Below are 26,041 nucleotides of genomic sequence, written 5' to 3'. Positions count from 1 at the left end.
TACCAACAGGAAGGGCTAATTCTCCATGGTGCTACAGGCCCTGGTTGACCGTGAACTGTGGACAGTTCACGGACATTTTTGTTGGGTGGTTGGGGAGGGCGCACAACACCCGCGTATTTCACAGCTTGAGCCTCTACAGGAAGCTAGAGGTGGGCACATTCTTCCCCCAGCATGACATTGCAGTTGGGGATGTGCAGAGGCCACTGTGCATTGTGGGGGAGGCAGCCTACCCCCTCATGCTGTGGCTGATTAAACTATACTCCAGCCAGCTGGACCCCAGCAGGGACCAATTAAGTCCCATCTCAGTCGGGCAAGTCAGATGGAGTGTGTCTTCGGCCACCTCAAGGCGTGGTTCAGATGCCTCCTTCTTAAAGTTGTATCCCTTGTCTGCATCACAAACTAAGTTGTGTAATTATTATCTTGTCTGAAACTGTACAATTGTTTGGAATGAGTGAAAGCCATCACAGACGCCCAGGTGATCAAGAAGTGGAAACTTTGAACATAACAAAACAGTCATTGTGTCTGAGGCTGAACTGAATTAGCAGCATTGACAAACCCTGGAGACAAGCAGAGACCCCACCAAGACTGAGACACAAGGATGGGAATCCTGACAATCACCATCAAAGGATAACATTGGTGAACGCAGATTAACACCTCGTAAGAGTGGATGACTGCAGCATGACACTGCAATATCCATAGACCCAAATGGGAACTTACAAGTATAAGGAGAGCTCTTGCCATGGAACTCTGGGTTCCATCCTGCAAACCAAGCCAAGCCTCGCAGGAGCCTTGAATCACGATCAAAAGACCCCGACTCCTCACTCAGTGAGCCTTGCCTGGCCAGTAAGACTGACTTGAGCCACGACAGACTGGTAATTATGCACCATCTGTAGGACGTCTGTGTCATTATAAAGCATATGCTAACTGCTTCTCGACTGTATTCTCAATAAATGCAGCATATTGCCTTTTCTCCTGAAAAAATCCCATGTGCTTCTTATAAGCATAACAGCCTAAACTTGCTAAAGCATCTTTGTTTAAATCTCTTGGTGCACAATTCTGCTCCAAAGCTAACCTGCTTGCTTTTTCAGAAACAGGGGTTACTCTCATACATCAATACACAAGGGTGTACAGTTGGGGCACGAGGAAAAAAAAAGTCATGGCAGAAGAAAGCCTAAGCTTTTGGCTTTCTTTTAAAACATGGAAAAATATATGCAATATTAATATTGTTCATGAAAACCCACTTTATTATATACAAGAAAGCACATGTTAAATTACATTTTACATGTTTAAGCAAAGTTTTTTTGTAATTTGAGTTTGTAATTTGAATATCCTCTTCATTTTCCAGATGAATGTGTTTAAAAGTAAGCTATCCAGGGAATTTCTTTTTTATCTTCAATCAACATCTATCCTCCTGCTTTGTTTTATAGCAGAATGAATTTTTTTCTGTCGCAGTCGTTCACGATTCATTTTTTGTACCCTAAAAACAGAGAATGAGAACCTTAATCAGCCTACCCCTAAAATATTTAAAAACAACTATTATTATTCAACACTTGTCTGATGATACACACACAATGTGTTACCAGGTGCCATACAGGGAGATAATCCCTGCCCTTTGGATTTAAATAAACTGCTGAACTATACTAAAATTATTCATGCTAGGACAAGAGTAGAAAAAAAATCTCATGTCTCAGGATGCAAGTTGATTATCGCCAAGGCCAGGAAGGAATTCCAGCCCTTCTCACCCCAAAACAGCACTACTCGGTTCCCCATAGGGAACTTTCACCTCCCTCTAGCAGTGGTTCTCAACCTGTGGGCTGTTCATGGCTCAACCAGCACACTGCTGCAGCCCATTTACATCTTCTGTGCTATGCAGATAATATATGGGCCACATCCACACAGTATATATAACACACAGAAAACCATATACATGGCCTGAAGTGGTAAATAGGTTGAGAATCACTGTTCAAGAACCTCACGTATTGGTCATTTGAAAGAATGTGAATAAAATTTCATGGACCAGTGGTTTGATCAGGTATGAAAAAAGACTACTACACTGGCTAACACAATATAAAGTTATATTAAAACACTCCAGAACTGATAGAACAGTGCAAGTTATTTAGAACGGTCTAACTAGAGCAGCTGACCCATTGTCACCTTGTTGTAGCTCTGCTACAGTCCCTTCTGGCATCATGATAGCCCTGCCCAGGGAGACCTGTGTTTAACTCACCTACAAATTCCAACTGGACTGTGGATTTTTTCTGTCTAATCCAAATCTGTCTGAAGTTGAGCCCTATGTTTGATTTATACCTGGCTATGAGGAGCTGAGTAGTCTCCTTGGATACCACGTTGGGTTTCTGCGTGGCCTCCTTAATCATGTCTCTGATTTTTTGCAAACAGTCTGCTAGATTCTTCATTTGGTGGCGACTCACTTCAGAATTTATGATCAGCTCACCACTTTTGTTTATTTTATTCTTGTGCTAGGAAGGAAAAGAGAAAATATTTGATCATGAACACGGTTACAAATGTATCATTTCCTGGCATCAAAGCCGAGACAGAGCTGATAATTTTCCACAACATCTTTGGGATATCTATTGTCTTAAGTTTAAATAGCTTTGAAATCTATTGCATTAGACATGCAAAATTTATGTACCGGTATTGTAGGATTATATAAATCATCTTTGGGGGACAGATGAGACCAACATCAGGAAGTGTTATGCGCTTCAAAGAACTATTTTAAACAATGTGCCAGACAAGAAAGAACTTTTGGGACAAACATAGTTAAATGGGTTTTCCAGGATGTACTTGTGCAGGAGAGAATGCAAGTTCTAAGTCTGGACCCAACCTTTTGAAACAGAGTCCTGAGGAGAAAACCATAATCTGACACATTAACTATGCATGGTCTCTGAAGATCGAAGACACTACCTGTATAAAGGAACAACTAATCTATGCATATGGGTGCTTATGTTGAACTATGACAGACAACCTTCTTGGTGGGATTTGAAAGTCTGATCACTGCCAGGTATTGTCCAGTTTAGGCACCCTGACTTGCTGGGGAAATCACAGTGCAGGCAGAGAACTGTGAAGCCTGGAAAAACTGAGGTCTGGAGAAAAAAAGATACAGGTCTCCATCCAAATAAGGTGATAGCTGAGGAGCCACAAGCCTAGATCAGGTTCCTTGCTGGACCATGAGCTGAAACTGCAGATGCAGTTGCCCTAAACTGTGACAGAAGGCTGTAACATTAAACAAAATAGTTGGAAGGGGAAGGAAAAAGCTTATAGTTACCATCACTGCCATTTTCTCCCTCACATCTTCTGCAATCCAATCCGCTGATGCCAAATGGAATCTAACTTCTGCCTTACTATTGACTGTAAGTAGAAGAAAAAGAGAAGGAAATGTTTACTTTATCATGCAATTCACATTCAAAAGCAGCTGGTAATTAGTTTGCCATGTTGATTCTAATCTGTGTGCAGTAGGATCACATCCTTTTTCTGCTCTTCTCGGTGCCACAGTTAAAGAAAAATGTTACCTAGGTGTTTATATGGACCTCATCATGCTTTACAAATACTACAGCGTTATCAATTGGAAGGTAACTGCTACTTCCAATTACAAAGAATAAATTGCTTAATACTTATTTAAAACAATATCTTATCCTTATATTTATCTTTAAAAAAATCTTCCAGTTAACTATAAGGATGTTAAATATCGACTAACTGACTAATCAAATAGTTGATTCATTTTGCATCAACTATTCGATTAGTCGATAGGACATCTCTGCCTTTGAAGTGTAGCAACAACTACAAAAGCAAAAGCGCTGCATGGAGCCCAGGTTAGCTGACTCCCCAGCTGATCCCAGGTTCCACATGGCATTGCTGCTTTGAAATGTTGCAAGAAACCTGATGCCAGACTCCTCACGACATTTTAAAGTGTCACACGGAGCCCAGGACTGCGGGGGAGTCCTCAGCTGATCCCAGGCTCCACAGTCTGTGTGCAGTCTGAGGACATCCCAGCTGGCCCAAGGCTGTACATGGTGTTTCAAAGCGCCAGCCCCACGTGGATCCCAGGTTCTGGCCCCAAGCTTCAAGTGATGCTGCTACTTTGAAGTATCCTCTCTTCTTTCTCCCCCTTGCTGCCTCTTTCTGATAGAGGCAGCAAGGAGAGGGGAAGCACCTCGTCGACTATCCTGTAGACTATCCGATAAGCATTTGCTTATTGGATAGTCAACTAGTTCTTCACATCCCATGGTAACTAAGGAGTTACCATGGAGGGAATTTTTTTTAAATCTGATTTTAAATATCTGATTATTTTTGTGCATTTTTCTCAGCTTGTATCATGCAAACAGATTAGTCAGTTTCATTTTCAGCTTCTCACATATTGCAGTGCTGAAAAGTTCAAAATGTGAATGCTGCAGAGAATTGTTTTTGTTTAAATAAAATGTAATAAAAATAACAATCATTTCTACTGGTCTTAAGTTTTGCGATTACTTTTTTTTCCTTTTTTTAACACCACCTATTTTGGGTTAAGTTTGATGGGCCTGAATGTCCTTTTAAATTTTTTAACTATAATGAAAAAGGAACAACAAGAAGGCCACTCAAATTTGATTAGGCTTTCCAATGTTTTTTAAAAGTCCAAGTTTTCACCTTGTTGTACAGTCTATATATTTTTGAATCCACAAAATATTTTTTGTACCTTTATTAACATTCTGGCCTCCAGGTCCACTGCTCCGGCAATAGGATATGGAAAGGCAATCTGGAAGACAAGAATGCAGGAGAACTTAACCCCTCAGCTAGATCTATAACTAATCACACGGGAGCAGAGAAAAGAAATAATCTGAATCTGTGTGTGTCAATCTTTCCAGACTACTGTATCCCTTGCAGATGTCTGATTTGTCTTGCGTTCCCTCAGTTTTGTCTTATTTAAACTGCTTGCTTACAAAATCAGACATAAAAATACAGAAGTACCCCAGCACAGTTACTGGAAAACTGCTCACTTTTCTCATTTTTACTATGTAATTACAAAATACATAACACATAAATATTGTACTTTACATATCAGCATTTAGCCAACAGAGCAGTATAAAGAAATCACTGTATGACATTTTAGTTTGCACTTACTTCATTAGTGCTTTCTATCTGGCATATTGTAAACCAAGGCAAATATCTAGAGGAATTGAGTACCCCTCGAAGACATCTGTATATCCCCGGGGTGCATGTACCACTAGTTGAGAACCAGTTAAATGTGGGGATGGGGAAAGAGAGGGCAAGTTTAAAGTGAGATGGTGGCTGTAAACAAACTTTATGGAACCACGGGAAACTTGGCCAGACCCATGATAAGTGGACATACAGCAAACTAAAATAGTGCCAGACCACCAATGTTGGACCAGAGAGTGCCAGACTAGAGAGATATCACCTGTATTGAGAATTCCACCTTATCCTGCCCCACCAAAATATTTTTCTTGCTCAGGTTCTAAAAGCCTATAACCATTTTAGGTAAGATTTTCAGGCTCATTGCTTTATATCCAAGTCATTCTATACTTTAATTGCCCTTCTACATTACATTTACTCCACCAATCCCATTTTCTAAAATATTATAATAATCATATAGCCCCTCTCGTGTAGAAAATAAACTCAGGATTATTACAATTTCTTATCACGTTCTTCCACCCTCTCCTTCTGGTCACCAACACATCTTATGAACAAAACTTATTTTATGATCAATTCCTTATGTTTATGGGTAACTTTGCAATGCTAATGGGAATTTGTTGCTTTTTATTGTTTCTGTACAGGTAAGTGAAATTTCTTAAAATAATCTAATTGACTTACTGGCAATAAAATCCCACTGAAAGCAATTTGGACAACAGAAGAGCATTTCTCCTATATTCTAGACTTACCAACAGGAATGTCAGGAGAGATTTGTTTTGTCCCAGCCTGCAAAATACACACATGTAAGGAAGCAACTGATGTTTGATGCTACAGGAAGCATTTGTGCTATAAAATCAGTCCCAGAGCACAATTTGAAAGAAAATATAACTACAGCAGCTATTGCTACATATCTACTCTATTTTTATAAAGTGGTATATTCAAAATTGACTTGTGAGAACATCCCTGTAATCAGTCGTCTAACCTGGACCTAGAATTACTCTTTCATCTAGTGTAGGTCTCTGAGAGTGGTTTACTGCCGAGGCCTGGTTTATAATTCTCTTCTTTGTACTTTTCACTTACGGTGTCCAAGCTGGATATTGTCTTTCCTTTTGTAAACAGACTAGCTCATTTGTTCTGTCCTACACAATTCTGCTCTACGGGCTCTTTCCACACAAGTTGCTTTTATTGTCTGTGTTAGGCATTTGAAATATACCATCCTGTGACATAGTGGGGACTGGATTCACTGTTTGGGGACTGGATTCACTGTTTGCTTTGTTATGCTGTACGTGATTCTGATTGTGCTGTGCTGTTCTGTAGTGTGTGCAGTGCCCAGAAGGGGATGGGATCTTGAGGTGAGAACTCCTAATAGAAGGCACATATGACCCAGACCAGCCTGTCACTTGACCTTACGGGGAGGATGCAAACAGTGATACTCAGATAATACCTGGGACCCTGGAAGCTGGACAAAAGAGGAGGTGGGACTGTCTAGATGGCTGGGACCTGCTGCTAGGTGTGTGGGTTAGTTTTTGGCTGGCTTGGGGAGAAGGGAGTCTAGCTGGCTCAGGGGGCCAGGCTCTGGGTTCCAGTATCCCCAAGATGGACTGTACTAAATGCTTCTGATTCCTGTAACAAGTCTGTGTTACGCTGTGTCCCTGTCAATGAATAAACCTGTTCTACTTGCTTGCTGAGAGTCACAACTGACTGTGGATAAGGGTGCAGGGCCCGGTGACTTCTCCACACTCCGTGACACATGCAGACATTCCATAACTGTTGATCTAGTACAGCTTAACCTTGTCCCTCTCCACTGCTCCCTTTCTTCATAATTAAGTGACACGCCACATGACTTTTTTTCAGCTTCTCCCAGACATTTACATCTTTACCATGACAGACATCACAACAAAACTACCGTTATCAACGATGCTGTTATTCTTTTTTTTTTTTAAATCTAAGAGTCTCCACTTTTGTTGCTGTTGAGGTTCGGCTCCCTGTAAAGTCCAGCACCCAGGACCAAAACAGATCCTCACAGTAATTTCTGTGGCCAAGAGCCATCATGTGAAGATCTGCTGCAAGGCTGTTTCTCCAGCACAGGATAGTGTTATAGTGCAATGGCCCACAGGGAGCTTTCTGAAATCAGCTACATGCAGCCTGCAGCTAGTAAAAGGGGGTTTGTTTTGAATGAAGCACAACAGCCCCATATAACTTGCCATCAGCTAGTACAGGTACTTACTGTTTCTGGGCCCCACCCACTATACTCAGGCTATGCCCCCTTCTGTCCCCTCCCATTTCTACCAGGCCACACCCATTGCACTCAGGCCAGGTCTGTCATCTCCGAGTCCTATCAGACCCCGCCCACTGCAATCAAGCCCCGCCCCTCACGATCTGGCCCCGCCCCTACCCTGACGTTCTGCCTTTTGCCCCCTCCCATGACAGCCCCGCCCCACGCACTTGGGCTCCCTCCGCGGCGTCGCTTCCGCGCTGCTCAGGATAGAGCCTGTCCAGGGCGTATTCGCTCCGGAACTCCGAGCTGGGGGCGGCTCCGGTGGCGGCTCGGAGTAGGATACCGCGGGGGGGCCGGGCGGGGAGCGGCGCCGGCCTCGCCCGCCACAGGCCGCGCAGCACGCGCGCCGCCATCTTGGGTCCTCTGCGTGTGTCCCCTCGAGAGTCCGGCCGGGAAACCGCGGGTGCGCTGGAGGTTCCGGGGCAATTCCTCCCGGCTCGTGCGGCTGTGAGGGCGGGGCTGCGCTTTGCGTGGGGCGGGGGGGGCTGATGCGGACACTAGGGGCGCCCACGTCGCGTGGCGCCGGCAGGATGACGTGAGTGGCCCGCGCGCTCCCGGGCATTGGCCGCCTACCCCCGTCTGGCCTCGCTCAGATTTGCCCCCCCTCCCCCATTCCCAGTCAGGGTGGCCGGGCCACAGCGTGACCCCAGGGGCCAGTTTGCAACGATGCAGCCAAGTCCTGCCCCCATTGCCGGCGAGTGCAGTAGCGATGTGAAGGGTCACGCGGGAAGCATCCCCCTTACCAGGTGAGCGCTTAACCAGCGGGGCCAGAGCAGCTCCCCTCCCAGCTTCAGCGGGCTGTGAGCAGCCCCCAGGCACACTGGTTTGGCTGGTACAGCGCCCCCCCCCCCCCCACGTTGTGGGAGGGTGCTCCAGCCTGCCAGTGCCCAAGTACCTTGGGCGGGGGGGCTGCTCCAGCTGGGCCCACTGCTCACAGGATCCCAGTTAAACTTACTGCTTAGCCAGTTAACTTTTAAATGGGAGTTTACATCTATAGAGTGCCATGCTCTGTAACCATCCCTGCTTCCCCCCCAGACCTCCCATTTTTGGGGGGCAGGACTCAGCCCTCCAGGCTCCCAACCTCGGGGGACAGGATTGATCCAGCTTGACACCAAGAAGGCTAATGGCATATTAGGTTGCATGAAGAGGAGCATTGCCAGCAGATCCAGAGATGTCATCATTCCCCTTTATTCGGCTTTGGTGAGGCCACATCTGGAGTATTGTGTCCAGTTCTGGGCCCCCCACTACAAAAAGGATGTGAACACATTGGAGAGGGTCCAGCGGAGGGCAACCAAAATGATTAGGGGGCTGGAGCATATGACGTATGAGGAGAGGCTGAGGGAGTTGGGTCTGTTTAGTCTGCAGAAGCGAAGAGTGAGGGGGGATTTGATAGCAGCCTTCAACTTCCTGAAGGGAGGTTCCAAAGAGGATGGAGAGAGGCTGTTCTCAGTAGTGACAGATGGCAGAACAAGGAGCAATGGTCTCAAGTTGTGGTGGGAGAGGTCTAAGTTGGATATTAGTGAAATAGTTTTTCCTAGGAGGGTGGTGAAGCACTGGAATGGGTTACCTAGGGAAGTAGTGGAGTCTCCATTCCTAGAGGTGTTTAAGTCTCGGCTTGAAAAAGCCCTGGCCGGGTTGATTTAGTTAGAATTGGTCCTGCCTAGAGCAGGGGGCTGGACTTGATGACCTTCTGAGGTCTCTTCCACTTCTATGGGACTGCAGAGGATGTGCAATAGTTTTGTGGCTGAGCAGTGTCATGGATTCCAAGGTGAGAAGGGACCACTGTGATCATCAAGTCCAGTGTTTCCCAATTTTATTTGGCCATGGAACCCATTTAAACTCAAAAGAATTTTGTGGAACCCCTAATAACAGTATTATATATGGAACTGAAAAAGTAGACCACAAATAAGTAAGGATAATAATAAACAAATGCTAACTCCAAGGTCATGAGATCGACACAAATGAAAATTGTTTTCAATAAAATTCATAAATGCTTAATACTAATTATTATTTTTTAATAATAACATGTTATTGTAATGGAATTTTCTCGCTGAATCCTTATTTTCACTTTCCGGAACCCCGGAGTTCCCCGGAACACCATTTGGGAAACACTGATCTAGTCAGACTTCATACACATAACACAAGCCAGAGAATGCTCCCTAATTTCTTTTGGTTTGTGCAATGATGCAGGGGGGTGGTGTGTCATCTGTGATGATGTTGTCTATTGTGCACATGGGGGTGTACGTAGAAGTGAAAATAAGCTGGTGTGCATTGATGTGTCACTCTGGAAGGAAACCAGCTGGCTGGGGCACTCAGCTGCAGTGGGAGGGGTGGCATGCTCTCAGGGCTTCCAGCAGGCTGCAGTGCTCAGCTGCAAGCAGGCAGGTTAGAGGCTAGCTGGGGGTTTGCTCCTCCACTTCCAGGACTGCCTATGCCCTGAGCCAGCTCCCCTGGCATCATTTCAGGTGAGTGTGGTCCTGCAGCTGCACATACTGGTTTACTGCTGCTCTTCTTCCTCTTCCCCTGACTATCAGGGAGACTGGGAGTGAGGGGAAATTGTACTCCCTGCATGCATCCCTCTCCCTCCAGTTGCCCAGGGAAGGGGCACAGAAGGAATGTACGCAGGATGTGCACTTTCCCCTCTGTCCCTGATGGTCAGGAAAAGGAAAGAAGAGCAGCAACAATCTGGTATGTGGGGCTGCAGCCCCCATGGTGCCCTTGACCCTTCTGCACTTCACTCAACACACACCCAGTCCTGAGCTCCCTTCCCTGATGCCTGTATCCCCCAGCTTCCCCTACAGCTTCCCCTGTATCCCCCTGATCCCCCTACACTCCCAGCCCCTTGCCCTGACTCCTGAACCACCCACACCCCAATTCCTGACTTCTGGACTCCCACACTGTGACGGCGCGTTGGGGATCCCCCGTCTCCTGCACCCCGAAATGGCACAAACAGACTGCACCAGCCGGTGGAATAGAGGAAGTTTATTGCCTCTCCAGGATACAGCGCAGCACAGATGGAGTCTGGTCACAGAGCTGGGCTAGGATGCCTCAGGCCCCCTTGAGATGGGGGGGACTGGGCCCCTAAACTCCAGCTCCTCTCCCTAGGCCCTCCTCCATGCTCCCAGACAGCCAGCAACCAACTAACTCACTTCCAGTCCTGCCCCCCAGCCAGGGCAGCATTCCACCTTCCTTTGTTCCTCTCCATGGGGGGTGTCTGGCCACTGGTTCAACAAGTTTGACACTACCTTGGCCTAGTGAGGTTTCCCCTGCTGGGTCTTGCTCCAGACAGCAGGGGTCACCACAGCCCAGCAAGTACCCCCACTATGTCACAGTTCTCCCCCCTCCGAGAGCGAACTGAGCAGGGTCACTCCGCTCGTGACCTAGGGAAGTTCGGGTCCTCTGTGTGGGAACCCGCCCTGGGGACATGGGTGCTCCCCTTGACTCGGGCCGGCCGTGGCGAGGACCCACATGAGTTGGCTTCCCTCTGTCCACTCGCCACCCCACTCCAGGGCGACTGGCACAGGCCTGTCCTCGGGGGTCACACCCACCCTTCCACTGGCCTTGATCCTTGGCCAGGGTCTCTCGGGCCGGGGCCATGAGCCCAGTGAGCCTTCTCTGGACAGCCAGGGCGGCTTCCACCCCCGATGCTCCATCCAGGGAGGTCTTCCCCTCCCATAACTTTCTCAGCAAGCCCAGAGGGTCCTCTATCTGGGGTAGAGACCCCCAAGCTGCTTTCCTACTGTCTTGGGCCTTCCCGCCCCTCTGGCAGGAGTTACAGGACCGGCAGTACCGCTGCACGGCTGTAAAGATTCCCGGCCAATGGAAGTGCTGGAGCAGCCTCAGCCGGGTGCTCCGGATCCCCCGGTGGCCCCCAACGGGGACGTCGTGGGCCAAATACAGCAGCTTGAGGCGATACTTTTGGGGGACGACCAGCTGCCGCTGGACCCTCCATGCCCCCACCTTCCTGGGGGGAAGCCATTCACGGAACAGGAGTCCACGCTCCCGCAGGAATCTCTCCTGGCCACCTCTCCCCCGGGGCTGAGCTGCACGGAGGCCAGCCTGGTCCCTCAGCCTCTGCAAGGAGGGGTCTGCCTGCACCTCAGCCTGGAATTCAGCTGCTGAGGCAGGGATCGGGACCTGTTCCCCACCTTTGCCTAGGTCCGGAGACCCAGCCTGGCTGGACCCCGTGTCCGCTGGGATGGGACCCTGAGGACCCTGCCGGGAGTCCTTCCCTGGATCCAGGTTGTCAGCCCCCCGCTGGCTCTGGGTAGGGACTAGAGCCCGCTGGGATTCATGGGGCCACTCCTCTAGGTCATTCCCCATCAGCACCTCGGTGGGCAAGTGCGGGTGCACCCCCACTTCCTTGAGGCCTTCCTTCGCCCCCCATTTCAGGTGCACCCTGGCTACAGGCACCTTAAACGGGGACCCGTCTATGCCCTTCAGGGTCAGCTGGGTGTGGGGTAGTATCCGCTCTGGGGCCACTATGTCGGATCGGGCCAGAGTCACCTCCGCCCCCGTAGTTGACTCCCTCCGTCGCTCAGCTGAGATCCGGTCTCTGCGCGGTTCCCTTTCTCTCCGGGACTCCGGTTCACACCCGGACCGGCTCTCCATGAACTCATCCGCCAGCCTCCCGGCCTCCTGGGGGTTCTCTGGTCTCCGGTCCTTGAACCACAGCCTCAGTTTGGGTGTGCACGCTTCATAGAACTGCTCCATCATGACCAGCTTGAGCAGCTCCTCTGCAGTCTGGGCTCCGACTCCAGACACCCACTTGCGGCAGTATTGCGCCAGGCGGGAGGCCAGGTCCACATAGGTCTCCCGTGGCCCTTTCTGTACCCCCCGGAACTTCTTCCTGTACATCTCGGGGGTCAGCCCGAACTTGTGCAGCAGGGCCTCCTTGACTCGGTTGTAATCCCCTGGCTGTAGGTCCTCCAGCTGACTGAGCACTCCGGCCGCCTCCTGGCTTAGTGCGGGGATGAGCTCCTGCAGCCAGTCAGCTGGGGGAACCCGTTGCAGTCCACAGGCCCTCTCAAAGGAGCTGAGGAACCAGTCTATGTCGCCCACGTCCTTCAATTGGGCCACCACGGGCCTCTCCAAGCGTCTGGCAGTCCTGGGACCCTGGGGCCCATCCGCACTTGGCCGGTTCTCCGCTCTGCCATGGCCAGCTCATGCTGCCGCTGCCTCTCTCGATCTTGGCGCTCCCTCTCTCGGTCCTCTACTTCCAATTCCTTGATCCGCAGCTGGATCTCTAGCCGCCGCAGCTCCGCTGGGCTGGCCCCTTCCCTAGGGCTATGACTTGCAGGCCTCCCGGGAGACGCTGTCTCATCTCTCCGGTGGGTTCCAGCGCTCCTCCCCCTCTCTGAGCCTGACACACTCTCGGGGGGGTCTGGCTGCTTCCCCTGGGGACAAGATCCTGGCCCTGTGGCTGGTCATTCTCTTCCAGCTGGGCAATCAGCTGGGCCTTGGTTGCTTTCTGCACAGGCAAGCCCCTCTCTCTGCACAGCCCCACCAGCTCTGCCTTCAAGAGTCGGGCGTAGGCCATCTGCCCGCTGGGCCCCTCGGTGCAGACTCACCAGTCTAGTGCTGCAGCGCCCCACGATTCCCAGGAACCGCTTCACTCTGCCTCTAGCACGCCTGGCTCCAGGGCTCTTGCTTCTACTGCGCCTTGTTGCTTGCCGCTGGGAGCTTCATCCACGGGGTGCAGTGCATCCCACTCCTGACACCAGTGTGACGGCGCGTTGGGGGTCCCCCGTCTCCTGCACCCCGAAATGGCACAAACAGACTGCACCAGCCGGTGGAATAGAGGAAGTTTATTGCCTCTCCAGGATACAGCGCAGCACAGATGGAGTCTGGTCACAGAGCTGGGCTAGGATGCCTCAGGCCCCCTTGAGATGGGGGGGACTGGGCCCCTAAACTCCAGCTCCTCTCCCTACGCCCTCCTCCATGCTCCCAGACAGCCAGCAACCAACTAACTCACTTCCAGCCCTGCCCCCCAGCCAGGGCAGCATTCCACCTTCCTTTGTTCCTCTCCATGGGGGGTGTCTGGCCACTGGTTCAACAAGTTTGACACTACCTTGGCCTAGTGAGGTTTCCCCTGCTGGGTCTTGCTCCAGACAGCAGGGGTCACCACAGCCCAGCAAGTACCCCCACTATGTCACAGTTCTCCCCCCTCCGAGAGCGAACTGAGCAGGGTCACTCCGCTCGTGACCTAGGGAAGTTCGGGTCCTCTGTGTGGGAACCCGCCCTGGGGACATGGGTGCTCCCCTTGACTCGGGCCGGCCGTGGCGAGGACCCACATGAGTTGGCTTCCCTCTGTCCACTCGCCACCCCACTCCAGGGCGACTGGCACAGGCCTGTCCTCGGGGGTCACACCCACCCTTCCACTGGCCTTGATCCTTGGCCAGGGTCTCTCGGGCCGGGGCCATGAGCCCAGTGAGCCTTCTCTGGACAGCCAGGGCGGCTTCCACCCCCGATGCTCCATCCAGGGAGGTCTTCCCCTCCCATAACTCTCTCAGCAAGCCCAGAGGGTCCTCTATCTGGGGTAGAGACCCCCAAGCTGCTTTCCTACTGTCTTGGGCCTTCCCGCCCCTCTGGCAGGAGTCACAGGACCGGCAGTACCGCTGCACAGCTGTAAAGATTCCCGGCCAATGGAAGTGCTGGAGCAGCCTCAGCCGGGTGCTCCGGATCCCCCGGTGGCCCCCAACGGGGACGTCGTGGGCCAAATACAGCAGCTTGAGGCGATACTTTTGGGGGACGACCAGCTGCCGCTGGACCCTCCATGCCCCCACCTTCCTGGGGGGAAGCCATTCACGGAACAGGAGTCCACGCTCCCGCAGGAATCTCTCCTGGCCACCTCTCCCCCGGGGCTGAGCTGCACGGAGGCCAGCCTGGTCCCTCAGCCTCTGCAAGGAGGGGTCTGCCTGCACCTCAGCCTGGAATTCAGCTGCTGAGGCAGGGATCGGGACCTGTTCCCCACCTTTGCCTAGGTCCGGAGTCCCAGCCTGGCTGGACCCCGTGTCCGCTGGGATGGGACCCTGAGGACCCTGCCGGGAGTCCTTCCCTGGATCCAGGTTGTCAGCCCCCCGCTGGCTCTGGGTAGGGACTAGAGCCCGCTGGGATTCATGGGGCCACTCCTCTAGGTCATTCCCCATCAGCACCTCGGTGGGCAAGTGCGGGTGCACCCCCACTTCCTTGAGGCCTTCCTTCGCCCCCCATTTCAGGTGCACCCTGGCTACAGGCACCTTAAACGGGGACCCGTCTATGCCCTTCAGGGTCAGCTGGGTGTGGGGTAGTATCCGCTCTGGGGCCACTATGTCGGATCGGGCCAGAGTCACCTCCGCCCCCGTAGTTGACTCCCTCCGTCGCTCAGCTGAGATCCGGTCTCTGCGCGGTTCCCTTTCTCTCCGGGACTCCGGTTCACACCCGGACCGGCTCTCCATGAACTCATCCGCCAGCCTCCCGGCCTCCTGGGGGTTCTCTGGTCTCCGGTCCTTGAACCACAGCCTCAGTTTGGGTGTGCACGCTTCATAGAACTGCTCCATCATGACCAGCTTGAGCAGCTCCTCTGCAGTCTGGGCTCCGACTCCAGACACCCACTTGCGGCAGTATTGCGCCAGGCGGGAGGCCAGGTCCACATAGGTCTCCCGTGGCCCTTTCTGTACCCCCCGGAACTTCTTCCTGTAAATCTCGGGGGTCAGCCCGAACTTGTGCAGCAGGGCCTCCTTGACTCGGTTGTAATCCCCTGGCTGTAGGTCCTCCAGCTGACTGAGCACTCCGGCCGTCTCCTGGCTTAGTGCGGGGATGAGCTCCTGCAGCCAGTCAGCTGGGGGAACCCGTTGCAGTCCACAGGCCCTCTCAAAGGAGCTGAGGAACCCGTCTATGTCGCCCACGTCCTTCAATTGGGCCACCACGGGCCTCTCCAAGCGTCTGGCAGTCCTGGGACCCTGGGGCCCATCCGCACTTGGCCGGTTCTCCGCTCTGCCATGGCCAGCTCATGCTGCCGCTGCCTCTCTCGATCTTGGCGCTCCCTCTCTCGGTCCTCTACTTCCAATTCCTTGATCCGCAGCTGGATCTCCAGCCGCCGCAGCTCCGCTGGGCTGGCCCCTTCCCTAGGGCTATGACTTGCAGGCCTCCCGGGAGACGCTGTCTCATCTCTCCGGTGGGTTCCAGCGCTCCTCCCCCTCTCTGAGCCTGACACACTCTCGGGGGGGTCTGGCTGCTTCCCCTGGGGACAAGATCCTGGCCCTGTGGCTGGTCATTCTCTTCCAGCTGGGCAATCAGCTGGGCCTTGGTTGCTTTCTGCACAGGCAAGCCCCTCTCTCTGCACAGCCCCACCAGCTCTGCCTTCAAGAGTCGGGCGTAGGCCATCTGCCCGCTGGGCCCCTCGGTGCAGACTCACCAGTCTAGTGCTGCAGCGCCCCACGATTCCCAGGAACCGCTTCACTCTGCCTCTAGCACGCCTGGCTCCAGGGCTCTTGCTTCTACTGCGCCTTGTTGCTTGCCGCTGGGAGCTTCATCCACGGGGTGCAGTGCATCCCACTCCTGACACCAGTGTGACGGCGCGTTGGGGGTCCCCCGTCTCCTGCACCCCGAAATGGCACAAACAGACTGCACCAGCCGGTGGAATAGAGGAAGTTTATTGCCTCTCCAGGATACAGCGCAGCACAGATGGAGTCTGGTCACAGAGCTGGGCTAGGATGCCTCAGGCCCCCTTGAGATGGGGGGGACTGGGCCCCTAAACTCCAGCTCCTCTCCCTAGGCCCTCCTCCATGCTCCCAGACAGCCAGCAACCAACTAACTCACTTCCAGCCCTGCCCCCCAGCCAGGGCAGCATTCCACCTTCCTTTGTTCCTCTCCATGGGGGGTGTCTGGCCACTGGTTCAACAAGTTTGACACTACCTTGGCCTAGTGAGGTTTCCCCTGCTGGGTCTTGCTCCAGACAGCAGGGGTCACCACAGCCCAGCAAGTACCCCCACTATGTCACACACACACCCCCAACCAACTGTCCTGAGCTCCTCCTTATCCCCAAGTTCCTGCCCTGACTCCTGCTACCTCCCCCACATCCCCAGCCCTGAGCCCTCCACACTTAAATGTCTTATAGATACTGTCCCACCACACCTCACCATCCGCCTGCCCTGAGCCCCCCTCCTGAGGAGTGCAACACAACAGTACCTATAAGAAATGCAAATTACTCTCACCCCTAGGGGGTGTACCAATGTGTTTGTGTGCAGATTTTGGCTAGCCACACATTGTACATTGAGCAATGTTTGTTTTGGCAATCCCAAGTGTTCAGATATCTTGCTCTGGGGCCTTCTCTGGTCATCTGAAAAAGTGGGCTGTGCCCCGAAAGCTCATTATACCATCTATATGTTTTATTCATCTATAAAGTGCCACCAGACCACTTGTTTTTTTTTCTGTAACAGTGTTTTCTATGTATGCAAACTTTTCACATAGACCAGGCCTAGTTCTGTAAGATTTAAGAGCCTCATGCAAAGTGGTGAGCATCCTCCATGTCCCTTGAAATAGGCACTGAATTCCTTGGAAGACTGGAGGAGTCACTGCTTTGGGCAGTAGAAAATGAGTAGAATGGTGACAGCACTGCCCAAGCCTCCCACATTTTGGCAGGAGTAGAAATGGTATCAGAGACCATTAAAAGAACCCTTAGTTTAACCTGCTGAATGAAGTCAAAACTGTTGATTAAAAAGTTGGTGCTGAGGCTGCTGAGGTAGGAACAGTGTAACAGGGATCTGAGTTTGGGTCTCTCTTTGGTAATCCCTGTGGAGGCAGCATGCTCTTTTCCTTGGGAAAGGAGTTAAGTGTCTTTTATCATTGTCAAGCAGCCTGTTACAGCTTACATTAAGCAACGCTGATGCGTCATGGAGGACACAGCATTTTGTTTTAATCTAATGTGTATAGTACTACCAGAACACAGGTTGTTTGGGAATGGTAATCCTGGGGACTTCTTCAAGCAAGCAGAATGTTAGAAATAGTTAAAAAGGGGAAACAAAATACAGGACTATGTAGCACTTTAAAGACTAACAAGATAGTTTATTAGGTGATGAGCTTTCGTGGGCCAGACCCACTTCCTCAGATCAAATAGTGGAAGAAAATTGTCACAACCATATATACCAAAGGATATTGTATCAAAGGATCCATTGTATCCTTTGGTATATATGGTTGTGACAGTTTTCTTCCACTATTTGATCTGAGGAAGTGGGTCTGGCCCACGAAAGCTCATCACCTAATAAACCATCTTGTTAGTCTTTAAAGTTCCACATAGTCCTGTATTTTGTTTCAGCTGCACCAGACTAACACGGCTACATTTCTATCACTATTAAAAAGGGGACAGAGAGTAGGACAGAGAATATCTTATTGCCACTATATAAAACCGTGGTACACCCACATCTTGAATACTGCGTACAAATGTGGTCCCTTCATCTCAAAAAAGATATATTGGCATTGGAAAAGGTTCAGAAAAGGGCAACACAAATGATGAGGGGTTTGGAATGAGTCCCATATGAAGAGAAATTAAAAAGACTGGGACTTTTCATCTTAGAAAAGAGACTAAGGGAGGATATGACTGGTGTGGAAAAAGTGAATAAGGAACCATTATTTACTTGTTCCCATAATGTAAAAACTAGGGGTCACCAAATGAAATTAATAGGTAGCAGGTTTAAAACAAACAAAAGGAAGTTTTTCTTCATGCAGCGCACAGTGAACCTGTGGAACTCCTTGCCAGAGGATGTTGTGAAGACCATGACTTTAACAGAGTTCAAAAAAGAAATAGATAAATTTATGGAGGTTTGGCCCATCAATGACTATTAGCCAGGATGGGTAGGAATGGTGTCCCTAGCCTCTGTCAGAAGCTGGGAATGAGTGAGAGGAGAAGGATTGCTTGGAGATTCCTTGTTCTGTTCACTCCCTCTGGGGCATCTGGCATTGGCCACAGGATACTGGACCTTTGGTCTGACCCAGTATGGCCGTTCTTATGATAACTGAATGCTTTGAGAATAAAATCAGACTCCTTGCATGCCATCTGGTGACCTTAATTTCAAGCAACAAGCAGGTACGTGTTTATGATTTGTAGCCAAAGGGATGGAGAAGAAATAGCTATAGCAGGATGACTCACTTTGCCGACTGTTAACCCTGGCAACATTATTGTTTCACTGGTAATATGTATTCTCAGAGGTCATTATTCTGCAGCCTGCTGTGGGGCTTCAGTTAGCAGAACAAAGGTGACTGAGTTGACACAATTGAACCCAATCCTTAAATTGAAGACACCTTTCCTCTTCTTTCATCCTGTGTTATTTGAAAGTTCTGCCACAAAACTCCTATGTGAAGCAAAGAGTATATTGAGTTAAAATCATTGCCCTTTTGCCTTTCTTTTGCTTAGGGGCATGATATGGATGAGAGCTATGCATGTAGAGGGGATTTGGTTAAGACCTGATTAGAGCTGTAAAGGATTACTGGTTAACCAGTTACCCGGGAAGTGTCACTTGGTTAACCGGTGGCCCAGAGCAGTTCCCCACCCAATATGGGCAGGGAGCTGCTCCAGCTTGGCTGGAGTTCACTGTGCCAGGGGCCCGCTCCAGGTTGCAGGATCCCAGTTAACTGGTTAAACTTAATGTTTAACTTTTTAAACAAGGTTTTACATCCCTAGACCTGACTTTGATGTAATTCAAACAGAAGCAGGCTTTTAAGGCTTAAGGAAGCATGGAGAATTAAACCGACCACTATTGGAGCTTGTTTTAAAAATAGATTCATCCCATCTGGTGACATGTGAATGGGGACTGGGGGCTGTACAAAACCCTTCCATAATTTGTGAGATGGTGGGCTCAGGTGCCTAAGGATGCAATCACAGTTTGCACAATGATCTGAGTCGTAAATAGTTGTGGGTGAGAACAAAGTCGCAGAGCTCTGTAATCAAGTGTGCAGTGGTGTCAATCTGTTCACTTCCTGTTCTAAGCTGTTTCAAGGTGTTTCTGTGTGCTGTTAAATGCCACCTTCCTTCCATAAGACAGGTGGTTACATTTCCACAGTGAGTAAAATGATTGTTCAGTCTTTTTGGCCTACTTCCTAATAGTGTTGGGACCCTTAATTCCTATTTGTAAAGCACTTTGAGTTCCTTTAAACACAAGATTTTGTAGAAATGCAAAGGATGCTCATTTTGTCCTTTCGGTGGAGGTGCAGTTCACTGGAACCCTCTTTTAAAACAAACAACTGTCTCCCCCAACTGACTGTGCATCACAAGTCTCTGTGTGTATGGCCACTAATATTTTTGGACCCAGAAAGGATGTTCTCAGCTCTTTGCTGCACAAACTACTGATATACTGCAGCTGTTCCTTTGTTAAAACAAAATGATAATCTCTTATCACTTGCATGAATCATTTTTTCTGGAGCCTATTTTTAATTTTTTTTAAATCAGCATTTGGGTGATAAGTGTTCAGAATTGTGCATGTTAATGGTCTTTGAGAACTGAGAAGCAGTGCATTTTCATGCTGTGGTTGGTGCTGCAAACCCAAATACACAAAATTATGTTACACTTGAAGATATACCTGGTGTTGCTCGGGTCCTTAACTCAATTTTTGTTTTTTGGAAGATAAAATGAAAATGTCCATGCTTCATCTGAATAATTGCTCTGAGGTAGGGCCGGGGATGAAGAGGGGTTCAGTACGAAGGCAGCTTCGAGAAAAGAGAACTACTCCAGCATTCTCTCATCGCAGCAGCTTGAGGTCAGGTGATACGTGCCTCTCCATGGCTCCTGCAGCTCCAATTGGCACAATGGGGGAAGGGTGCATGTCCCCCCGCTGGGGCAGATCCAGGTTTATCTGCCTCCTGCATTCCCCAGCCAGGGTGAGGAATGCAGCAAACTGTGCACTTTCCACTCACTTCCTGAGAAAGGGGAACAGCCAGCAGTAAAGGGAACAGCCAACGGTGTTCCTGTATGAATCAGGGGAGGTGGAGTTTTAGCTCCCCTGCTGAAAGGGCACCTGGTGGGGATGCCAACCATTCCCTTTCACCTGACTAATGATTCTGTGTCTTTTCTGAATGGTTTTGAGAAGCAATCCCATTCTAGGCACATCCCATTTTCCTGGCACAACCAAACCCTTACTTTGTTTTAAGTTATGATAAGAGGAATCTATATACCACTTTTGGTAGTCCTAGCTCTTACTGCTTAAGAGGAGTTCTTGGATAAACAGATTCTCAAATACATAGTAAACACATAACCATAGTAAACACATAAACACTGCTGCCTTTCCTCCAATTTCTCTCAAGGAGCCTAAAGCATTTTCTTGCTCTAAATCAGGCCTGGGCAAAATACAGCCCACAGGCCACATGTGGCCTGCCAAGCCACCAGATCCAGCTCGCGGAGGCAGTGAAGAGCCCTAGGCAGGCTCCCCTGCTTACCCCGCATGCCACTCAAATGCGGCTGTCAGGCCCCATTTCTGTTTCAAAACTGGAAGGGGATGGGGAAGCTTCAGGAGCTGCCCTCTCCCCTATCACAATCCCATTGGTCAGTTTCTGGCCAGAAACTGGCCAGTGGGAGCTGCCTGTTTGAATAGCAGGCAGCCAAGAAAAACCATGCCCCTTCTCCTTAGTTCAGTTATTCACACAAGCATATGGCCTGGTGGGCTGGCTGGGAAACGTTTTAAGAGCTGCAAGCCTTAGTTCGGCAGGCAGGCAGGCAGGCTGGTTTGGCTGCTGGCTGGTAAGTCTCCTGGCCAGAACCTGCCTCTGGCACCTCAACCCCGCCCTTCCCCAACCCTCTGCCCTCTAATCAACATACCCAAACCCTCTGCCCCCCCCTTTCTCCCATATCCCTTCCCAGGTCTGGCACCTCAATCTCCTGCCCCAGATCACGATCCCTTCCTACCCTAGGTCATATCCCAAACCCCTGCATTCTAGTCTCCTGCCCTAGGTCACAACTGCCTCCTTTACCCAAGCTCCCTCCCAGACTCCATTCTTTCTCCTGCACCCCACTCCCTTACCCCAATTCCCCTTCTGCACACAACCTCCATCCCAGACCCCGCATCTCCTCCATTAATATCATGGAAGAGTGCGACCTTCAACCACTTTCCAAAATCTTGGAGTGTCCCCTTCTAAAAAATTATTGCCCACCCCTGCTCTAAATCGTGCCAGAAATTTTAAAAAAATCAGAATGATTGGATTATTCTTGGAATAAAAAACAATCACAAAAAAGTTTCAGCTTTCAGAATACTGTGGCTTCTTTTTATTTAGGACGAGAATAAAGCATTTTTAAATATATTTATCTCATGTACACTCAAACGGAGATGCTGGTTCATACTTTACAGTGTTTGAAACCGAAAGTGAAAGTGATCCCCTTCACACTGATGCAACAAACAGATGACTTTAGAACAGACATAGGTTCAAAAGTCCCCTAGTATAAAGATTTAAATAAAGTAACATTTAATAATCAACACACCAAGTATCGTGACTGTGGTAACAAAGAGCACAGTGAATTCTCTGAGAAATCTACTTGCTGCTTACTTTTTGTTTTTAAACAACTGCTTTCCATTATAAATAAATAAGGCATGAAGGTTCTCCGTACGGTTACCAGAGTGGTAACCACAATCATGTGTATGGCTGCTAATACTTCTGAGTTTGGGGCCACTGACCATCTGAAAATGTCAAGGGTGAAAGAAAGAAGCTTTTGGCATTGGAAGGGGAAAGGAGAGGGTATCTGCAGGACTGGGCATCTCTGGCATGCCAATCTAAGAGGCAGCAGGGGTGATGGTTTGGCGGCCACACCTTTGCGAACTGCACGATGGCAACCTTTAGAAAAGAAAGGCCAGCGGGGGACTAATCCTGCAAAGCACCAAGCACCCTCAATCCTCACTGATTTTAGTGGGAGGGTAGGACAGTTGGCTCCTTGTAGGGTTAGATCCTGAATATGGAAAATCAAATGTGGGAGGAGAAAAAAATTAGATAAATTATGCTAAAAACTAACCAAAAGCCAGATTCTGACCTCGTTTATGCCAATGTAACTCACAATCTGACTTTGTGATTTAAGCTAGTGTAAGTGAAAAGAGAGTCCAGCCCAATCTTTCTTTAAGTGCATGTTGAACACTGTTGTAACTTATAACATCAGTAACTTATATCAATTGCCAGGGTCATCCCCTGCAGCTGAGCGCTCTGGATCTGTATCCGAAGCTCTCTAGTGACATGCTCTTTACCTGCCTCTATTCATGAGTCCTGCAAGATTCTATTAGGTCTGATCAAACAAGGCCCACTTGATGAGATATGGATACTGGTGATCCCTGAGATTGGGGAGGCTTTTTTGTGTGTGCCTGCCTGCCTCTCTCGGTGGGTGGGTGGGTGGGTGTGTGTGTGTGTGTGGAGAGAGAGAGATTCTGATGCTAGTATTAAACACCAGTGGCAGATGGTGACCACTGTTCGAGAGGGCAGCTCACTCAGTCAAGTTGGATTATTGTCAGCAGAAAACTCTGTCAGCTCAGTCAGGAAAGTTGATGGTAAAGGTGTGGGACAGTGTGATAAATACTGTTGTTAATAATCACTGCTCTTAATACCTTAAGAATGTGGTGCTTTGTTGTTATACCTGTAGGTGTGAGTCACTGCTAACCTTTTATTGCAAACCCAGACAAAGTCATATCTCAAGAGCTTGCTAGAAAGGGCAATGATGATCTCTTGAATAGCAAGGCACAGAGGACCAATACCCAAACCTAAAGATAAGGAGTATCTCTCTGAACCAGGAACAGCACTTCTTGTTTGGCTTCTGGGAAAACCCCAGTCGTCAGTTTCAACCATTATATGAATTTAACCAGGCTGTGATTCACCCGGAGTGTCAAAGAAGGATTTCTTGTACATGTAAAGTCCTAAGACTACTGACTGACTCCTCGGAGAGGCTGATGAAGACATTACAGTAACCAGTTCTACATTTCTCTTCAAGTTTTTCCAGTTGCAATGAGTTGCATTGTAAATCTCTGAAAAACCTGACTGATAAGAGAATGGCTTAAATAGGAAGAACATAAGGCCCAATAGGGAATGGAAAGGTACAATTACAGTGTCTTGGGTATGCTTGTGGGGTCCTTTGCAGTAAACCACAGAGAAAGAGAAGGGCTGGGTGTTCTGAAGCAGTCTCTGGAAGTGCTGATGACTTCTGTATAACATTGCATCCAGGGCATTCCAGGACATTGCAGGAGGTCCAAGCTTTTGCCTGCAGATAATCAAACACAGTAGCTGGAGGAGAAGCTGAAATGGGGGAGAGGGGTTGTTGGTTGAGTTCCAGAGTTTGTGATTTCTGGCTGCTGTAGCAACACATGCAGGAATTCATTGTAAAATTTCTGAAACAATCTAGAACTACAATATACAGCTTTTCCAATAGGTTCGGAAACCCTGTGGCAGCTGGGTTCGCTTGGAGCACTAAATTTAAAAAGTGACGTAAGTCTCCATGGCACTTTCTTGCCCTTGAGCCATTGTAGGCCCCCTTCCCATACAAGAAAACAAAATGAGGGACCTCAAGGTGGGGGTAGGGAGGAGAATAGCTACACAATATTTCCTGGACAAAAGAGAAGAGATGGCCGTTGAGGTTGCATGTGGGAGCAAAAGAAACACAGTGATGGTGGGATTCATTTGCTAGACTTGTTTTTCACCTTGGTGGCATTGATATCAGCTTTTGTCTTCTGGATGCGTGAGAAGATCTCCTTGAAAAGGGCCTTGTACTCTGGCTGACTCTGCTCCAGCCGCTTGTCCACAGCCTCCACGTGTTTGCTAAGACTCTTCTCTATTGTCTTCCGCTCTTCCAGCTCGTGACCCTCTCCCCGGAAGTCCCTGAAGGAGCTGTCACGAGAAATAGGGCGGGAGGTCTGCACTCCGGTGTGGCGCACACTGTCCTTGTGCTGTCGGCACTTACTGAGGAGCTCTTCGTACTTCTCCAACAGGGCATGGTACTGCTCATCCACCTCCCTCAGGATCGACATGCCCCGCTTGCGCACATTGTTGGCGTGAAGGGTGTAGTTGCCTTCGTGCCGGCTTACAGCGTCCTTGGCCACGATGGCGTTAAGGGCCGTGTCGCTGCAGCTTTTCCGGACGGGGTGATTTGGGGAAGCTGTCATGGATGTACTGTGAGTTTTACTCCCATCTTCCTCTGAAAGGTCAATGTAGTCGGCTTCGGGGGCATTGTTTAAGGGCTCCAGAAGAGCTTCAGACAGGTTATCCTCTCTGCTAAGAAGATACTTCTTGACTTGCTTCATCTGTTGCAGTTCCAGGAGCTCGGCCTCCAGTTCCTTGATGCGTAGTTTGCAGCTCTCCATTTCACACACCCGTTGCTCGAGGTCTGAGTACTCTTGGATAACAGCAGTGTATTCACGCTCCACCCTCTCCTTTCGTTGCTTCTCCTGGTTGACTTGGGACCTAAGAGAATTCACCATGGCCTGGAGACGCTCATTCTCCCTCTCCATTGGATTTTGGTTGAGTTCCATTGAAGAGCTGTGAACCTGGAATGCATCCTCATACCTGTGGCAGAGGGATAGTGTAGTTAGTTATTGACAAAATAATGGGCCCTCAAGGAAATTGAAGCTAAATTCTCCTGTCAATTATACCAGTAATTTCACTAAAGTTCATGGAGGAACTACCCCGGACACACACTGGTGTAACCAAGTAAGATTTGGCTTGTGTGTGCGTTGTTATTATTTGTGTTACTGTTGTGCCTAAAGGCCACACTCAACATTGGGGGTGCACTATGCCAGACACTGTACATACACACAAGACAATCCCTGCCCCACAGAGTTTACAATCTAATTATACTAGAAGAGACAAAACAGTGGGAAGGGGAATGGGAGAGACACAAAGGAATTAACTTCTGCAAGGTCACATACAGGTCAGTAATAGGATTGGGAATAGAACCCAAGATTTCTGATTCCCACTCCAGTGCTTCATACCCTCACTGCTTTACATGGAAACCAGCTGGCAGCTTCTCATTGTGTTACTCTGCAAAGGTCTGAGTTTTATACAGATCTGTTGAAATGCTACCTGACCAAGAGCCCTGAAGATGGAACCTGTCTCTGTATACAGACTAGGCATAGTTTAGGTATTAGCTTCTGCCACATGGCTCCACTTGGTCCTGGAGAGCCATTAGTTCCGGTGAGAGGACTGTTTAGCCTCCATGACCCATATTCAATCATGAGTTCCTTTGCTGTCGGATTGCAGTCGGGGCTGCACTTTTGTGACTTGGACCTTGTCTACATGAGAGTTATAACGGGCTTTGAGACTGATTCCTACCCCTGCGCCTGTGAAACTAAATCACTCTGTTAGTTAAACCAGTGCAACCTTCTTGCACAGAGATGGCCTTCGCTTCTGGCAATGTGAGTGTTAGCTGCCACATTCATTTCCCACAAACCCTTTCGGAGGCATTTCATAGAAATATCTTCAAGGCACTAGCAAGTTGGGCTGCAAATACAGGACTTGAGATTTTTTTCCACCTTGGGCTAGTAGGGATTCATTATCATCAACTTTCTGACAGGGGGAAGGAAGGTGATGTGAGCTAAATGCTAGTCACTTGGCTTCTGAAGTTTTTGTTCACTCTCCAGCAGTGACTGAACAACACTGGCCCTATAGCAAATGGGTCCCACCCATTCTGTTTGAAAGGAA

The 26,041-nt window shown here is 49.4% G+C and overlaps 2 protein-coding genes across 3 annotated transcripts in view; both read right to left on the bottom strand.

The window, feature by feature from the left end:
* Window positions 1–1,221: 1,221 nt before the first annotated feature.
* MRPL58 (mitochondrial ribosomal protein L58) lies at window positions 1,222–7,830 on the bottom strand. 2 transcript variants are annotated; one of them, XM_075903703.2, is made up of 6 exons: window positions 7,585–7,830; window positions 5,889–5,925; window positions 4,688–4,747; window positions 3,284–3,366; window positions 2,228–2,477; window positions 1,222–1,477 (listed from the first exon to the last, which is right to left on the bottom strand). In XM_075903703.2, the coding sequence occupies exons 1-6, from the start codon at window positions 7,768–7,770 to the stop codon at window positions 1,464–1,466; spliced, it is 630 nt and encodes a 209-aa protein (XP_075759818.1). In that variant the 5' UTR covers window positions 7,771–7,830; the 3' UTR covers window positions 1,222–1,463. The 2 variants fall into 2 exon arrangements, with proteins under 2 accessions (XP_075759818.1, XP_006136470.2); XM_006136408.5 differs by having other exon boundaries at window positions 2,308–2,477; window positions 7,585–7,816.
* A 13,768-nt stretch (window positions 7,831–21,598) lies between these two features.
* CDR2L (cerebellar degeneration related protein 2 like) overlaps window positions 21,599–26,041 on the bottom strand; it is a 34,530-nt gene continuing 30,087 nt past the window's right edge. Inside the window, exon 5 of the mRNA XM_006136407.5 lies at window positions 21,599–24,907. Within this exon, the coding sequence (XP_006136469.2) occupies window positions 24,022–24,907 (886 nt within the window). The 3' untranslated portion in view covers window positions 21,599–24,021. The remainder of the gene's footprint in view (window positions 24,908–26,041) is intronic.

This window comes from Pelodiscus sinensis, chromosome 20, assembly GCF_052426305.1.
Source record: "Pelodiscus sinensis isolate ZL-2025 chromosome 20, ASM5242630v1, whole genome shotgun sequence".
Classification (NCBI taxonomy): domain Eukaryota; kingdom Metazoa; phylum Chordata; order Testudines; family Trionychidae; genus Pelodiscus; species Pelodiscus sinensis.
The sequence above is the reverse complement of the archived record's forward strand: the minus strand, read 5'-3'. Positions and strand labels throughout refer to the sequence as shown.